At 47.7% G+C, this 19215-nt stretch overlaps 1 protein-coding gene and 1 long non-coding RNA gene across 2 annotated transcripts; both read right to left on the reverse strand.

Moving 5' to 3' along the window:
• Positions 1-760: 760 nt before the first annotated feature.
• Positions 761-2619, reverse strand: LOC120974668 (uncharacterized). The gene is made up of 2 exons (XR_005770016.3): positions 2070-2619; positions 761-1158 (listed from the first exon to the last, which is right to left on the reverse strand). It is a non-coding gene; the product is annotated as an uncharacterized lncRNA (long non-coding RNA).
• A 1411-nt stretch (positions 2620-4030) lies between these two features.
• Positions 4031-6358, reverse strand: LOC109782906 (uncharacterized). Its single transcript, XM_040400554.3, has one exon. The coding sequence runs from the start codon at positions 5879-5881 to the stop codon at positions 4280-4282; it is 1602 nt and encodes a 533-aa protein (XP_040256488.2). The 5' UTR covers positions 5882-6358; the 3' UTR covers positions 4031-4279.
• Between the last annotated feature and the right edge of the window lie 12857 nt (positions 6359-19215).

Genomic DNA, 19215 nt, shown 5'->3' on the forward strand with positions numbered 1-19215 from the left:
TCGACCGGACATTGTCGCTTGCGCTCCAGCGACTCCGGGCGGCGGAGGGTGCGTGGTTCCACACGAAGGAGGCGGCCGCCGCCGAAGACGAAGCTGCAACGGCGCGGGTGGCGGCGCTGAAGGAGGAATACGACATGGCGTTCATCCTCTCCAACTCGCTGATGGAGTACCACCTCCACGTCAAGAAGCCCGATGATGATGATTAGTCGATCTAGGTTTAATTTCGTTTATGCTAGTATGAACTCGGTTTTCGTATGAACTCCGGTGATATAATATGTGGCGCGAACCACTAGTTTAAATTGTGCCGTATGTATTTGAATTTGTTTTCGATTCTTTTCTTTCTAACGGTCCGTGGTACTGCAAATTTCGTTTACGGTCGCGGACCGTAAATTCCGTTTACGGGATACCGTAAACAAATTTTGCAGGACCACGGTTTGCCAGACCTGCTAGAGATGCTCTCAGTCTGATGAATGGAAGGAAGAAATGACTGATGAAACGGTGCATCGCCAAGTTGTCTGAAATTAGCGTTGCCCGTGAAAAGACGCCGTAAAGTTTGCCCAGGGTCCTGAAAGGACGCGGCCTGCCTGCGGCCTTGGCGTGCGACCATCGGTGCAACGCAGCCATCGCACGGCTGTGCGTGAGCCCCCTCCCGCTGCGGATTTTCTCTCGAAAAAAAAAAAACAGAATACAGATCGTGATACCGGACGTCCCGTGATACCTATTTGGTTCCGTAATACTCTCGCACCATTAAGACTAAACAAAAATCAAGTGAAAAAAACTAATCGCTTGTGAAACATATCCACAAAATGCCCGCGAAACAGATCCGCATATGCAGAAAAGCGCGCCAAAATATACTCCTGGAGGCGAGAGAGACCTACAACCTCGGCAGAACAATCAATGGCGGCTTGACCAGGGAAGCACAGGTAAATTCTCCTCTTAAATTGGGCAGCCAAGGAATCCCGTCCCTGATGTCTTCTTCGAGTCTCACGTCCCCGGTGGCTTCTCCAAGAAGTGGTCCGGGGAACCAGGATGCTCCAGATGATTCTCAGTCACCAAAAGTAAGAAATCGCACTCTGTTCTTCATGATGAATCACCGGCAAATTCTCCTACTGTACCGTTTTAGAACTTGTACAGGAAACCATGACTAGTGACCACAATCTGCAGATGTGAAACAACGACAAGAAGTTAGTTCTGTTGCATTTGGAAAAACAAAGTAGGAGCATGTACAGTACCCCGATTTCACATTTAGTTGGATGAGAAGACGTTCTTGCACAAACCGTATAAAATAGAACAAGGATTGCAGAGTCCATCTTGATCTCTCCTCTAAACCTTAAGACTACTACAGTATTGATCCCTCAATGCACTGCATGTTTCCCAAGACAAATATGATTGCAAGACAGATAAATATGATTCGTGAATCGGTTGATCAAAACTTGTGGTAGGAAAATATGATTGCCATTTGCCATGTATGTGGATTAACTAAATTGAATCCTAATTGATACAGGATTCGCAAAACATGATCTATTTTGTTGTCGCGAGTTTTATCTCATGTGTGTTTTGACTTCAAAGTTGCAAATAATTTTTGTTAGAACTTGTATGTACCATCAACTGAATGCTACTAAATGTCCCCAATCAAATATACTAGTTCACATATATTTTTTGAATTGTGTACTAATTCATAGAATTAGCTATGAACAATTTTCCACAAGCATCGTGCTCATATGAGCCTCTAAGCTATCCTTCTCTCGTTTTAAGTTAAGATGACCGGGATCCCAATGATCCATTTCAATTATGCATAATATATGTAACTGAACCATCTATCTGAATGTCATGCTTAGAGGCATAGAGCGAGGATAAAACAAATTGACAATCAGTCCGAATTTAGCATGTAAGGAATCTTAATTTAACTGAATGAAAGCAAAGTACTGGAATTGCTATTAGCTCTCCCTTCTCTGAATTTAACATGCATCTTAACTGAATGAAAGCAGATTAATGGAATTGCTAATAGCTCTCCTTCTCTGAATTTAACACGCATGAGACTGAATGGCACAAGAAGAAGAGGAAATTACCTGTGTGTATGCGGAGATAATACTGCATGTATGAGCTGCAGTCCCTTTCTTCTTCCTCTCTGACTACCAAATTGATGGCGCTGATGCTGATTCTCGACGTCCTTCCCCTCGATACTCGGCCCCTCCTCCACAAGCCCGAGCACCCGCCAAGGACACGCCAACCTCTTGCGTGGCCGTCCCACATGCTCCCGCTAGGCTCCGCATCTCAGACCAGCAAGGACGGCGCCGCGGAGGATCCCGTCCCCACCGAACTGATGTGCGACTAGGTCGAGCAGGCGGACCACGACGGCGGCCAGCCGGGCTGGGGATGCTGATTCAGCAGGCGGACCACGGCGGCAGTCAGCCGAGCCGGGGATGCTGATTCAGCAGGCGCACGCGGGTGGCGGCCAGCCGGGATGGGGTGAGATGCGTGAGTGCGCACGCCCGAGTAGAAGCTGCACGGCAGCGCGACGAGATCCGGTCGATGGGCAGGAAGTGCTTGGATGCTCGAGGAGCAGGAGCAGCAGAGGACATGGGAAGCTTCAGCTGAGCTTAAGTTCCGACCAAGGAAAGAGATGTATCCATACAGACGGCAATCAGTATTAGGATCTGTGTTCTGTTTTTTTTTTTTTTTGAAGAGAAAATCCCCAGCGGGAGGGGGCTCACGCACAGCCGTGCGATGGCTGCGTCGCACCGATGGTCGCACGCCAAGGCCGCAGGCAAGCCGTGAAAACAGGGGCCGTTTCTGCACTTTTGTATGAAGCAGTTAGAGAGACATTTAGACATGTCGGCCGGAGTACCTGGAGCTCTGAACACCATAAAGCAATCCGGTGCTGTTAGACAGACAACACGGCCATATAAAATCTGCATGTTCTTTATCGAAATAAAGAAAAATCGATACCTGTTGAGGGCACGGCACATGATTGTGCGCCAAAAGGCAACAGCGAACGGCGACGGCGAGGTCGATCCGAGGGAAGGTTCGGTGGCATCATTCTCTAATCTACAGGAGGGAGAGAACATGCCATGTTCTCCTCTCCCCGGAGCCCCTGCTGTCCCGCACTGTGGATCATTCCCCTCGCAGCCAGCAATGACCTGCCCCTACCACCCCACCGAACCATGGCCAGGTCCATCCATGTGACCACCCAACTGCGCGTCATGCAGCAATACCTATTGCGTTGTTGTCAACAGTTGAGCAGCATGGAGACCAGGATTATGCATGCATGCATGCATGGATCATAATGCAGATTCTTTCCTGCATGATTAGTCGCTGCAAGCAAGAAATGCTCCTCAGACGGTACGCCCAAATCTGAATCTGACATGTTCATGAATGAACCAGCCAGACTGTTTGTGTGTTTATCCCACCAGGCCCCATCTTTCCTCTCTTTTTGTTTACTTTTGTTACCCTGGAACGACGATTATCTGGCATGGTTAAAGGCTTGTTTATTTACTGGTAGAGCAGAAAGTTACAGCAAGGGAGAACAGTTGTGGTACCGGCGATCACGGTCAGGAAAGGGGGACATGAGGGAGTGGGTAGGGGTACTGAAGAACCGTGCACGCATCTACTCCCATCTTTACAAGTTATTGCAGCCTCTGCCAACCTGTAGCTAATGTGTATGCACAACTACAAGCTTGACCCATTTCCTTTCCTCCTCTCAGTAGTCAGTAGGTAGCAGGTACCATATCAGTCTACACACTCCATTGAATTATCAGTGATGAGCCTGTCCACTAGCGTACACCTCCCTAGCAATCAGCTCGTAATAACCACCAAAAACAACCTACTGCGGTACTGCTGACTGCTGACCAGACCTCCAACACGCAACAGCCAACAGGATGGATGAGCTTAACCACAATCGTTAGCAACAAATACTGATTATAATTCGTGATGTCGCAGTTGCCGGCTGGTATTATACACTTGGTTTAATTGGACAATGACAGTGTTCAGAGATCAGAATCGTGTGCTCCAGAGGTGTTTTGTTCGTCAGTTGGTCACAAAACAACAACTGATTCGATTCATTTCTTCAGAAGCTCACATCAGAGATTAGTTACAATCTTGGCCGTGTTCTTATTGGGTTTAACCACACTCACTAAAGCACTCCTCGTCGTCGTCTCAATCTAAGCTATGAATTATGAAACACAACAACATATACAGAGATCCCTTCATACAGAGAAGGAGAACCGTGGGTTGAAGCGCATAGGTACAAGGCTCAGCCAATGATCGCCGGCATGTCATGTCATGTCCGGGGGAACACGCCGAGCATCTTGCCCCGGCCGAGGCACTCGGAGAGCTTCTTGGCGCCGTCCACCTCCGCGGCCAGGAGCCCCTGCAGGAACCCGCACGCGCCGGCGGCCACCATCTGCTTCCGGCACCGCCGGGACTGCGCCACGGCCAGCAAAAGGGAAACGGGGAACCGCTTGTCGGCGCCCCGGACGGCCGGGTCCAGCAGCTGGACCGCGTTCACGATGCCCATCTCGTCCTTCTTGAACGCCTTCCGGTGGCTGCTCGCCGCCACCACCAGCGTCGCCAGCGCCCTCGCCGCGGCGTCCCTCTCGGCCACGGCCTTGGCCTCCAGCATCCAGATCAGCCTCGGCATCGCGCCCCCGGCCTCCTTCCTCGCCTTGCTGCTGCTGCTCACGCTGCAGAGTTCTGCTAGCGCCATGGCGGCCTCTGTGCGGGTGCTGGCCCTGTCGCTGCCCAGCGCGGCCAGGACGTGGCTGACGAAGCCGGCGGACACGGCTATCTCCGCGATGTAGCGGAAGGTGGCCATGTTGCGGAGGAGCCCGAATGCCGGCGCGAGGCCCGGCGCGTCGCCGCGGCAGGACTCCAGGAAGTCCTTGACGCAGCCGAGCGCGCCTTCTTGGAAAGCCTCGACCTTGAGCCTCTGCCCCTCGTCGCCGTCGCTGGCCGTCAGGTTCTGGAGGCAGCCAAGCGCGAGCTCCTGCGTCCGCGGCGTGCCGAGTGAGACGAGCTGCACGATCAGCGGGAGCGCGCCCTCGTCGCGGAACGCGGGGAGCAGGTCCGGGAACGCGGCGATGTTCCGGAGCACGCCCGCGGCGGCGGCCTGCGACGCCGGGGTGCCGGCGGCGCAGGCCACGAGGAGCGCGGCCACGCCGCCGCGCGCCGAGACGGCGGCCGCCGCGTCCCGCGACGAGGCGGTGAGCGGCTCCAGCGCGACGCACGCCTGCTCTGCGCTGGCACCGCCGGACTCCAGCGCGCGGCAGAGGTGGGGCACGACGGTGCCCGACTCCTGGGCCAGGAACAGGCAGCCGGCGTCGGAGGACGCGAAGGCGGCGAGCACGGACACGGCCTTGTCGCGGGAGGCCGGGAGGAGGTCGCCGTTGTCGAGCATCGCGGCGACCGCGGAGACGGCGGCGGCGGAGTGCGACGCCGGGAGGGACCCGACGGACTCGGCGAGCGAGTCCAGCGCCGCGGCGCGGGAGACGGCCGACCCGAGCCGGAGGCGGGGGAGCAGGCTGTCGGACCCGCCGCCTTCGCCCCCGGCGGGGGACGGGGAGACGAGCAGGCGCGCGTCGGCCGCGAGCTGGGAGAGCGAGGCGGCGGAGGAGGAGAGGAGCGAGACGGTGTGGAGGTGGCCGAGGGGAGGGCCGCCGCAGACGGAGAGGAGGGCCCCGAGGGCGGAGAAGAGGGGGGAGAGCAGCGGCGCGGAGGGCGGGAAGGCGGGGTGGGAGAGGGAGGCGGAGAGCGAGGAGACGGAGGCGGAGAGCGAGGGCCAGTGGCGGCGGAAGGCCGGGGAGGAGGCGGCCGCGGCGGGGAGCTCGGCCAGGAGGCGGAGGCACTCGGCGAGCGCGTCGCCGGTGGCCGGCGGCGGTTGCATGGTGTGGTGGACTGGAGGGGAATGGGAGGGGGGAGGGAACTGAAATGCCGAAATGCTGGGCGCGTGTAGTGCGAAACTGCGCTGGATCTGCGCGCCACTAGCGGAGCCAACCACTCTATACTGTATAGTACTTCTAGAAGCCTACACGACTGCTAAGCCATCGTCCAATATTGCATTCAGACATTGAGCTGAAGGTCTGTCTACTCTGCAGTATGTCAGTACGTGGGTCCTAATCGAATTATGTAAACTCTTTTATCTTCGTTTTTTTTTTTGCAAGTTTGATGATGACTTTGAATTCACAAGCTCACGAACTAAAAATGTTCCCGCCAAACAAGTTCATGGACCTCCGGTGCAATTGCCTCTTGAGATGCATATGGTAGTTGCAGTCGCATTTTTTAATACTCACGGTCAGGTGATTGTTTTTGTGGAATTAACCATTGGAAAATTGCTCTCGCATGTAGAAACTATGATTCTGACACCAGAATATATATCATTTTTTTTTTTGCATTAGGGTGTCCAACCATATGCGTTGCTAGGTAGCCCATGAACTATTGTAAATTTTGATAATTCTAGTGTTCTTTTGATTGTCATGACAAATAATAAATAGATTGAAAGTTTTCTTCACGAAAAAAAAAAGCATGAATCCATACGTAAGAATCCTTCCTCGTGTACAACACTAGCTGTCAATACTCCGACTCGAAGGTTACCCTTGTTCATATCGCCCCAAGCGCGTCATCTCTATTCTCGCATCAGATGGGTCACCTTTCACTGTTGATTTTCTACCGCATTCCTTATTGTTCCCCTTCCCCACGTGTCCTCGAGCTATCATTTGGAGATCGTCTAACTATCACATAGGCTTAAAAAGCAAACATCGTTTCATGTTGCTTAATTATTCTTGTTTTGCGTTGAAATTTCAATAACCATCTTGGAAAGATTGCCTTCCTGGCCTACAATTCAAAATCAGACATCAACATGTCCAGCTTAGAGGTATGTGTAAGTTGAGTAAGTCGAGTGATACATTGAAAAGGAAATCGGTTGAAATCCAACAACGGATTGACTTAAGGGTGCGGCGGCATGTTGATAATTGAAACCTTCTAATTCACAGTTTGAAAGTTGTGTCTCATGAGCTCGAACAGAAAATACAATATTTTGAGTTTGAAGTGGGAGAACAATGACCAGAGATGCGAGATCACAAATCGGATCTATGGATGTTCAGAGAGGGTGGATTTGCAGGACCGGTGATGTAGTATGCCATTTCTTACAATCTCCTATACTTGAGAAAAAAAACACAAGGTTCTGTTGCCCGGTTGTTCTTCGTCCAACCTTACATATGTTTTTCATCTCTTTCCCTTCCCTCTCTTCCTTTTGAATTTTTCTTTTCATCTCCAGTTTTTTCCATTGGTGAAAATCGCATCAACTGCCCATCTTTATTGACTTAGCAAACAAAAATTTGTTTCCTTAGGTAAACCAATAAATATTTATGTTTTTTTTACAAAATCGTACTAATGGTAAGGTGAAAAAAAACTAATGGTAAGGTAGGTAATCACTGGCTAAGCTACTAGAATAGATTACCCTGTAGTACTATAGATGACTGGCGTGCACAGTTTTGCTTGTGAAGCAATACAAGCTTGGCTCGTTGCAATACAGTGCTGCTTCACTGTCATCAAGCGGACAGCAACCAGCACTCCACGTATTCTACAGTATCCTGACATGCAACAGCTCCCGCCATTACTGGCCCCACAAGCAACGCGGCAAATTTGACAAATTTGACTTGTGGACGAAATCAAATCACAGAATGAACTGCCCGTGAAATTATTTCACGCGGCTGACCTTTTTGTGTGACGCCTGACACAAAGGCGCCACACTATATTGTGCAACGCCTCACAGATAGGCGCTACACGCCTGGCCAGCGTTGCACCCCAGACTGCCTAAAAATTGCTAAGTCATTGTGCAGAGCCTAAGAGCTAGGCGCTGCACTGTATAGTGTGGCGCCTAACTCTCAGGCGCTGCACTAGTGGTTGCACTACAAAATGAAGCAACCACTAGTGCAACGCCTAGAAGTTAGAAGCTACACTGTATAGTGTGGCGCCTAGCTCTCAAGGGCTGCACACTGACTTAGTAATTTTCGGATCACACGGGTGCGACGCTGGCCAGGCATATAGCGCCTATCTATGAGGCGTTGCATAGTGTAGTGTGGCGCCTTCGTGTCGGGCGTCACACAAAAAGTTCAGCCGTGTGAAATAGTTTCATGAGCAGTTCATTCTGTGATTTGATTTCGTCCATAGGTCAAATTTGTCAATTTTGCGAAGCAACGCTGCTTCCTCCTTTTCATGGGCGAACATGCATGCCCTCCGTATTTTAATCTCCTGAAGACATGATAGAGGGGGTAGGCCAACTGCTTGCCATACGGACAGAAAGATGGCGAGGTGAGGTGAGGACAAGAGAAAGACAGGAGAAAGTCGGGAGCTGCAAAGATTTCAGCTTTGAAGCTGTTTCCTTGGATGTGTGGTTCACGTGTCTTTTCTTTTGCGAAATAACTCTTTATTACTCATAATTAGGGATTACACTCTCGTAAGACAATATCTAAGACCTCACTAGGAGCCGAACCAAGCCAAACCATGGTACGACCCTGGCCTCTACCAAAATTTGCCATAGCATGACTAGCACCATTGCCTGTACGATGAATATGAGTAATAGAAGAGTCACGTTCCCTCATACGTTGCTTTATCTCTTCGATCAAAAAGGAATATTTAGAAAAGTTGCTCCCAATACTTTTCCATGGATACCGCTTCCAAACAGTCAGATTCAACATCAAATGGCAGAAGACTCCATTGCAGTGCCAAACTAACTCCCTCTCGAATCGCAAGGATTTCTGATTCCAGAACATCTGTACAGACATCAAGATATCTGCAGGCACTAAAAATGATATTTCCCAGGTGGTCCCGAAGCACCATACCGACTCCCGCCTTTCCATTAAGTACCAATCCGTCTGTATTTAATTTCACCCGCCCTTGACATGGAGGATGCCACGGGGTGCTAGCAATTGCAGTACTATCACAAGTGGATCGCACCATTGGAAAAACAGTGGCTGACCTCCATTTTGCCTTTGACGAAATCTGCATTAGGATCCAGCTTAATATTGACGAGCGACTCAAGATAACTTGCCAAGAACCTCGTTGAGACGTCAATGGGCGGAGCTGGTTTTGCGTGAACCACTTCGTTCCGTACGTACCACACTCTCCGGAGGAGCATGAGCACACGGACCCGGGCATGAACATCTACGTCACGCATGAGCTGAATGAACCAGTCGTCATGGTGTTTAATACTAGTTAGTTCTGGCAGTTCCCAAATCTTAGACATGGCCTTCCATAGACGCTGGGCATTGTCACAGGCACATAAAAACATGAAAAGAATCGAAAATCTGCTTCTGTGCTCGGGCTCAGCTGATCCCGCAATCCACACCGATCAGTTTGCATTAGGATTCGTGCGTATCTCTGTATTTTCTGTCGTATGCCTCTTTCTCTGGAGTGGAGCACAGTAAGCATTTATTGCGTCGGATCGTTTCGCTGGCTTTGCGGGACAGATAGAGGCTGGATGGCTCGTTTTCTTATCGGTGCTAACGTCGCCCGGGGACAGCTACACCATTGATGGCTCGCCACTTTATCTGAGCCACCCTGAGCCGTATGGGCTAACTCCTCCCATGGACGGCGTCAACACGTCTGCAAACATAAAATGCATCCCCACACAGACCATCTGCCCATAGCTCTCATTAACTTCCCCATCTACCTCCAACATCTATTTTTCTCCCCCATATCCTCCTCCGTCCTCGTCTCCGGCGACATGTCCGCTTCATCTTCATCATCTCTCCCTGTCCCGGCGGACTGGTTGCTACCCCTGATGGCATGTCCACTCTGCGGCCACGAGTTAGTGACAGCCGTCGCAAGGAGTGGGAACAATGTTGGCACCGATTCTACAAGTGCATCCGCTACGATGTAAGTACTTTTTGATCCGATTTTGCCAGATTTTCCTTATTGAATCAACTCTTCGCACGCATTTCGACCCTTTCACGTTCTCATGCGAACTTGTCGTCCCTTCCATGTTCTTTCAGTCAAGGCAGTGCCGTTTCTTTGAGTTCCAGCGTGCGTACAACATGAGGATGACTCATGAGCAGATCCTGGCTGTGCAGCACCAGGCCGGATGGCACCCACCCGGGTTTGGATTCGCGCCCCAGCAGGGAAATGGTCCTTCTCAGATGGTTCGTGCTACCATCCAACCCCAGATCCAGGCGCAGTTGCAGCCGCAGATGCAGCCGCAGACGCAGCCTCAGATCCAGTCTCCGATGCAGCAGCTTCCCCCGGCGGGCAACAATATGATAGCTGACGCCGGAGTCGGAGCAGCATATGGAGCACAAGGCCTAGGTGCAGTCGCTGTTCTTATGGCTGCAGTGAACATCATGCTAACTGTTGTGCTGTTGATGGTTGTGTTAGCTAAGTAATCTCCGTAGGTATTCTAGGGCACTCCTTTATTAATAGCGCTATGCAAGTGCTAACTATTTTAGTGTAACCAATGGTGGCTCCCTTTACCGCTCAGCCTATTTGAGACGACGAGCCAGGTTTTGAGCTGTTGTGCTATTCGACAACCAACTATGTAATGCTTTATCAGACCTTCATTAAGCTCCCGTTTTTTATTATTTTGCTGGGTTCAGATTGTATGAATTTTTACATCTCCCCCTATGCAACGGGGTTAGTTGAGCTAACACTCTCAGAAACACATCATGTGTGCGAATCAGCAGCTCAACGAAGCTGCCATGTTTTCTCATCACAAACCATTAATCTCTAGCGTGCACGTCCATCCACACCCAGTATAAATGCTGAACCATGTTTGACATATCAACGTCTAGGAGAGGTTCACCGTTTCGTTATGCCACACGTCCCAATACACGCGTCTCCCCTCGCCGCACCGTTTCCTTTATTTTTTTGGATTCGCGAGGGCAGAATCGTCATCACGCATTATATCCCTATCCCACGGTTCCACCCACACCACCACTCATATCCTGCCCATTTCTTCCCCACCCGCCGCCGGAGAGCAGTACCAGCTATTCTACCGGTCGATCCCGGCGCAAATTCAGCTCTTGCATGATTCAGGCCCCTCATCGGTCATACCACCATGGTAAGCTGTAGATTTTACCTTTTTTTCTATAGCTCTTCTGTATCTAGCGTCATAGATTGTATGCCTGGATCTGAATCTTGTCCGGGTCTCCCCTTTTTTTCTTCCTCGCAGGATGATAGTAGTTCGCAGTCCGGCAGCTGCGGAGCAACGGACGCTCGTTATGTTAAGGACGTCGCTCAGGCAGCTGCGCCTTGCCCTCTTGTTCACCCAGAGGGCTCATCTTCAAGTGCTAAGTCGGTAGATCCACCTGCACCAACATCACGCATCTCCATCAAGCATGCAGCTTGTGTCATTCAGAAGTTTGACGACTACAAGAAATGGTTAGTAGAGCAGATTGGTTTTGGTGGTATGCTGAAGCTCCCAGCCGTGCAGAAGCTGAGTTTGAAGTGCAGCGCTTGGATAATGAGTAGAGTCAGCGTTAGCCGTAGGGAGATTAAACTTAGGGATAACAAGGTACTCAGGTTTTTCACCGAGGATGTGCACAAGGTTTTTGGGATCCCATGCGGTCACCGCAGTGTGAAAGGCAGGGATGCAATCATCAATCCTGAAGCTGTTCATTTCATAAAGACAACACTTCAAATGGATAAAACCGGTGTGCATAGCTTGCGGGCTGCCGAAAATTTTCTGTTGCGCGATATCAATGAGAATTCAATCAAGTTGGAGAAGGATTGTTTCCAGATTGCATTTGTCATCTTTGTTACGGGCCATGTACTAGCACCAACTACTAAGCACAACTATGCCACCATCGACTACTGGGGGGCGATTGCAAATACGGAGGCCATAGTTCAGTTCAATTGGTGTGAGTATGTTCTGTTACAACTTCTGGATGCAGTCAAGAAGCTGAAGAGCGACATGCTGGCCAACAATCAGTCCACCAATCTAACCGGTTGCCATTTTTTCTTCCAGGCAAGTGAACAATTTAACATACAAGCGCAACTTTTCTGAATCAGACGATGCACAGCAAGTTATGTCAGATTTTCTTTTTGTTATATGTTCCATTGAACGACATATTTTTTGCTATGCAGATTTTCTTGTTGGACAACCTTGATCTCGGCATTTTAAACAAGCCTCATAATGTGCTCCCAAGGATATCTGACTTCGACCCAGAGTCATTTCGTAAAATGTTGATTATGGCTGCCGATCCAGTGAAAGGAGCTACGTCATATTCTCATGCAAATGTAGTACAATTTTTACTGGATCAACACCCCTTTTCTGATATTTTTATGAGTTCTGATGTAATGTTCAAAATGCTAATCGGCCCCCACATTCTTTTATCTAACACAGCTGAGAGATGCGTCGACGGTCTGCTACATACGGCAGAAGTTTCCCTCATCTGTTCCGTCGTCAACAACTAGTAGAAGGCTGCCGAGGGGATGTGCCACGCCTGCAATAGGAAACCTTCAATTCACAACTCCCCTACCACATTGCGATGCTGGTCATCAGGTTAACACTGACGGAGCAATGCCATCTGCTGCAGCTCCTGGTCCATTGGATTTCGCAAAGTACTTACGTGAGAAGTACCACAGCTTGTATGTTTTTCATCATTTTTGGCTTGGTTATTTGTACACTACTTATTCTTCCTCGCCCATGCTAGTAATCCGTATCGTCACCTCCTGTGTCGGCTTCGCAGGTAGCAGACGAGATCACAATGATTATAAAACAGCAGTACGCAAGGGGCCTTATGCAGTTGACACAATCCAGCAATTCTATCCAGCAGGCCTTGTTACAAGCAAGAAATGGTTTGCAACTGGATATGTACAAGTTTTCAGACCAAGTAATCAACTCAGTGTCTACCCGCTGTGTATGTTGTCGTGTGCGTGGTTTCACTGGTTGCCCTGCCTCAGGTCGTCATAAAACCCTATGCATGTTATGCATTTTATGCCTGTGTTATCTCTCGATATGCCATGCAATATAATTGCTTTTTACTGTTTCCACCATCAGGCACTACTAATTCCAAATCGGTACGTTTTACCACGCCGGTGGCTCACAAAATTTAGGGGAAAAGGCTAGAATTATCTGAATCCGAAGGTTAGGCTCCACTTGATATTCTGCCTTGTTGGTTTGTCCCTTCCTTATATTGTAGCCTTTCTAGTATTTGCTGATCTCAGATCAATCCATACTCACTCCATTTTTTCCGATTAATTGTGGCAGCTACATCGCCCGCAGCACAAAATGTTTCGTCGCGCAAGAGATCCGCTAATATGGAGGACTCCGTATCTAGCAGCAAAAAAACCACGTCAGCGGCATCTTGCAATGTCCTCAATCACTTCAAGTCTTGCCTCATGTTCCTCGCTGAAATGTATGCTGACCTTCCTGCCAACACCCCTATAACTGTATTTGGCCAATGTTCCAAGAACCTTGAGAAGAGGAAATACATATTCCAGCACGGGTTCGCAACTGATCCGTGGTGCAGGGGAGTTGCGCCGCATCCCCCACATCCACCAACCACGGACCTTATTGCAGCTCATTTCTTGGAGCTGTCACATCAAGATCTGCGGAGGTGAGTCATTGTATCCGTGTGGGGCTCATTTTTGTTTTGTTTCTGTAGAGTTGCGCTCATTTTCCTTTTTAAACTTTCTCCATACTTTTTCTCCAACATATTCAATGCTGATTCTCATAGCCCAATATGTTCACCCATCTAAGTATACTTGTCATAAGCAGGCACTACATTGTACACGCCAGTCCTAGGCTTATCCGCATTACTGGGAAGGCTATGCTTGATTAGCTAATTGGGTCGCGCCCCCTTCAGCACGAGCTTGCCTCTATAATCATGAGAAGGTATTCTCAGTCTAATCAGGAAGCCAATTCGGAGTGCCCCTACATGAATTGGAGGCACAATATCGAACCTGAATTTGCGGTATAACAGCCAGCCACACGTTTGTTGTGTAGTTTAGTATTTTACTTCTTTTGTCCAGAAAAACATGCTGACACTGCCTGTATTCATGTTTTTTCGCATGCAATTTTCCATTAAAGACCATCGTTCTTGCCGACCAAGAATACTTGACAAACATCTCAATTCAGAAGCAGCTTGTTGGAAACGACATCCCATATGACATTACATCATGCCAGATGGTATGTCTACACTGCTTTTCCCCCAATCATAATATTATGCAGTACTAATTTTCATGTTTTTGTTGACTTCTTACTTGACTTAACAATTGCCTTATCAAACTTATCTCATTTAAACGTATGTTGGTTTCAAACACCTGTTTATTGACTCAGTTCTTCCTGCCTGTCCCCCTCGAGGACGGCTGGATAGTGATCATGTGGGACATGATGTCAAGGAAGCTCCATGTACTTGACCCGCTCATCAGGGGAGAAGGTCCGCATGACGCAACGAGAGATAAGCATGAGATATTGCCTGGAAGCTACATCATGCACTTTTCCAATGCCTTAACGAGTATTATGCTGGGTGGCCAACGCAAGACGGACAATGGTCAACCAAATACCCAGTAATAGCTGAAGAAACATTCTGCAGGCAAGCTTGTTTCTGCTGTTCCTAATCACACACTCAGAGCTACATGGCAGCACGAAATCTACTTCAGTTTTCTGAAATTAAACTTGTTTTTATCTTTCCAATTTTCTGATCAATTTTTCACTATCTTACGAACAGAGATGAAAGTGGTGGGTGTGCTCTCCACATAATTAGGCACTACGATGGCCAGAAGCTCAAAATCCCCCTGACCAAGGTGACGCCTTTTTCCTATTTTTCGTTTTTTGTTTTATTAATTTATTTCCACTGTAGTCGATACGGCTCCACCATCGTTGATTTCTGTATCACATCCTGAAGCAAAATACAATTTTCCGTATTTTTTTACAGTACAACGCTGGCAGAACAAAAAGGCAAGCACTTCATGAGTGCATCAAGCTGCAGGGGAACTCATCAAAGTTGGCGCATGAGGCTCTGTGGACTGTCCTGGCGCCAACGGACTCATGGGTTGATTCAATCCACTCCGGGTAAAGGCCACATCGATTTTTTTATAAATAAAGTTGCCACTATGGTATGTGCGGTAACAACTGTGAAATCTGAACATTCGAACCTAGTTCTACGAAATCATGTACCCTAAGTACTTTTTTTCATTCATCAAGAACCAGGACCCCAAACAATGTAACGCTCGAGCCCGTTTTGCGTTAAGCCATGCTCGTTTCGTAGTTTTTCGGACAGCAACTATGTTTTCTTAACATAGTACGGACCATTTATCTTTGCTCCTCAATCGCCGAGCCTTTTTTTCTTTTATATCCGGCGATAGTTTTTGGTTACTAGCATACTATGTGCATCCATACGGTTAGTTACCGCCTGTTGTCAAACATCTGAATTTGTTACCTCATCCGGCCCAAAATGTTGCCTTAATCGAAGCTCACGAGCCAAACACAAAGTACAACTCTTTTCTTCCCGCGAATCTATACAATCAAACCTTTTTAGGTCACGTTGTCTTACCAAACCAAACATGGCATATTATGTCGATAGCACAGAAAATAAAAAATAAAAAATCATGTACAATCCCGTTTTACACTTAGAGTATCGAAAAAGGCAATCGCCATTATTTACAGTTAGACAAAATCAATCCGCACCTTGTTTCCCACAGTTCATGCAAGTTTTTTAATGATCCAGCACGTACAGTTCTCATTAGGAGCTAGAAAATCGATTCTGTCTTCCTTTTTCTTATAATAAACTACATTTTTTTCTAGCTCAACTATGATCACAATGATATTAATCTAGTAGCAAAAGTCCTACTTTGCCGACAAGCCCGCATGAGCTGCAGTCGGGTTAATGAGTATTACTCGCCCAAAATCGGCACTGAAGATCGAGTCACTTACTACTCCACAATGCAGTGTACCAAGGCCCGAAGTTCCAGGCGATTGTCTTCTATTCAATACTTATTTCAATTATAATCCGCTTCAAGGCCAAATGCTTCTTAAGTAGCAACGTATTAGTTTTTCCCTATGGCCAAGTATATTTGAATATATTTCGTAGCATGCAGTCATATAGTTTTGAACTCGTTTAACCTTGCCGTCTCGCGCGCACATAATGCATTTAGCCCAACTTAATCTCAACAACTCACGCACACAGCTAGAATGCAAATTTTGATCCACAAGGCATAGATGTGCATCAAGCTACTCAGTGCATTCATACATGACATTCGTTCCACTTAGGTCTTAATCCGTACTTAGGTTTTACATACCTTTCGTTGCAAACTACACCTATAGATCACTCAAATCATGCTAGGTTTTTCCAGTCCATTAGATTATATTCGAACCAAAATGATACGGTGGCGCACTCGTTGCGAAATTAGTTCTACCACGTTCACATCCAAAAGGTCTTCTCAGACTGCGTTCGCTCTTCCATAGTCACACAAATGCTTTGCCGCTCCTCAATCTATGATCACGTCGTACACGAACTCTGGGATGTCCCCTTTGTTCCCTTTCATTGTCACAATCTCGTAAGCTAGCTTCGCCCGTAGACGGTCTATCTGCCCCTAAAAGAAAGGAATCAAAGCAGCATGAGTTCTGTTTTTTTTCATATGTTCACTGAATAACTTAGATATCCTCAATTGGATCGTTGCACAAGGCAATTACATTTGTTTTTTTTGCAACAACTAACCTGGTTCAGTGATGAACGGAGGTACAGGCCGGTGAATTCAGTGTAGTAGTGTGCGATGTAGATCCCACTTTCCTCCCTGTCATTTTAAAATTTCTTGTCAGTACTCCATAACTAGTAATTTTCAACGTTTTTAATACACTCATCAGGTAGGGCGCGAACAGGCCTGCTGCAAGGCGCATGCTGTGCCACTAGTGGATACTTCAATGTCCATCCTTCAGTTTCAATCAAGCCGTTGCCGAAGAAATTGTTGAACAGACAACAGAACCTGCGCTGGAACTTTTTTGCACGGCCTTCATGTTTGATTTTCATCTCATCCATTTCATCTGTCTCCGTTGGGTCCAGGACCATCACCGTTTTTTCATCCTTATCCAGCAGGTACATTGACCAGCAGTCCATAAAATCGACTGGGAACCAGAACTGTCCAGCAATTTCTTTTTGTCACAAATAGGTTATGACAAGAACTTATAATATTTACGTGTCCAGATGTTAGTGGAAATTCACCTTTTTCAGCCAGTCAATCCTGTACCCAGCCTTTTCTGAATTCATCATATCCTCGATGTAATCCCAGTCAGTTTCTCCATCATCCCTGCAGACCTCATCCTGTAATTTGAAAAGTACATTTTTTCATCAGTGCCTTTCGATAGTACAGAAATTAATACTCACATCCAATTCAGACTTTTTAAGTTTTATTTTTACTCACAACAAATTTGGGGTCGAACAGCCCTCTGAATCTATCCAGCCACCCGCGGTATATGCCATTATCTTTCTCGCGTAGCATGCGTTGAACACACCTCCACATGTTCATTGTTACCTCACCACCTGGCGTCAATTCATCTTTCATATCTTGCCCAGATGCAACTGCCAGTATTGGATCGTAATGCTTAACCCATTTCCTGCATTTCAATGTTCCTTCATTTATCAGTATTTTTCTTCTGTTTATGCACCCAACGAATGACACCCAGTAATATTAAATGCTTACCTATTCAGTATCGGTCCCTCGCATGCAAGCAAATTAGAGTTGAATTTGAAAATGCATTCATCGCTGGGCTCTGAGTGGTTCAACCCAATTGAGGGAGGGTATTTATCACCCCAATCCTTCCTGTCAGTGATATGCCCAGTTTTGTGTCCATCGATATGTGATGGATTCAGTATCTTCCCCCTGTTACTAACCGTGTGTTTGATGCCGCACTTCCGCAGATATTCCAGGACAACTTGTTGGAACTGCGTCAGCCGAACATCACTTCGTGTTTCGAAACCTTTTGCTCTCCCCTGGCCGTCACCGCCATCTGTGCGACATAGTCAGGTGCAACAATCATTAAGATGGACGACGAAATTCATAGTGGGATATCAGGTTCTCATTTATGGACATTTACCTCCATCATCCCGACGGAAAGAAGGACCAGGATGGTAGTTTGTTTGGACATCCAACACATGTGCTCGATCTGGTTCTGGCTGCTCTGTATGGGCAACGTCTCTGGGAGTTGTAGGAGGCGCTGCAATAACATCCGAGGAGGTCAGCTGGCACGCATTACTCCTATGTCCACCTGTAGTCCTTCTTCCACCCTCGTTGGCACCGCTACAGCTGTGAAGGTACATGAGGGCAGCTTGCTGTAATGTGGATGCCGAACCATCACCCACAGTGCGCAATCCGCTTCTACGAGGTTCACCGTCATCCGTATCTGTGTCAGATGACCAAATGATCATTTTTCATTAGAACTCAAATAAATGACAAGAGGGAGACAGTAAATGCACAGCGTAATTTTGCGGCAATTACCTCCGTTTTCACGATGAAAGGAAAGACCAGGACGACAGGTTGCAGCAATATCAAAGGCACGTGCACGTGCCCTCCGTTGCTCAAGGGAACAGTTCTCATTTCCGTCGCGTTCACCACCTGAATTGTCATCAACGCCATGCCAGCCTAGCAAGATGAGGCCGTTCAATGGTGGGTCTTCGTCCAACTCATCTCCTTCCCTTCCGCTTCCAACTACCAACACGGCTGCATTATGCACAAAAACCAGGTAAGTTCTCTCCACTATAGTCTAAATAATTTGTTTCAAGTGTGAACATCATGTTTTCGAAATGTCTAAATACTTTGTTTCAAGTGTGAACAACATGTTTTCGAAATATATGATAGTAGTAATCACCTTCGATCCACGCAATCCACCGGATGCATGTGTTCAATGAAGCTAGTAAATCAGTTAAATTATATAACCCCACCAAATTTGATCCATCCTCCCTTTGCTCATCTTCTTCCATGTAGTCGATCGGCACTTGTGACGCCACGGCAAGGAACTCTTCATCCAAGTCTGGAACAAACATACTATCGGTGATCATCTTGCGTACTTTTAAATTATATATTATTTCTTTTTACCATCATACCCGTTGATTCATCTTCATCGATTATGTATTCAGTAGGCACCCCCGGTGGAACATATGACAACTCGTCGTCTACATCTGCAAAACCAGGTCAACATTTTACTTGAATCGAAGCAAAATGTTCTTTGCATTTCATTCTATACATTACTTAAGATGAGCAATCAATTACCATCCTCGTCAAACAAGG

This window comes from Aegilops tauschii, chromosome 2, assembly GCF_002575655.3.
Source record: "Aegilops tauschii subsp. strangulata cultivar AL8/78 chromosome 2, Aet v6.0, whole genome shotgun sequence".
Classification (NCBI taxonomy): domain Eukaryota; kingdom Viridiplantae; phylum Streptophyta; class Magnoliopsida; order Poales; family Poaceae; genus Aegilops; species Aegilops tauschii.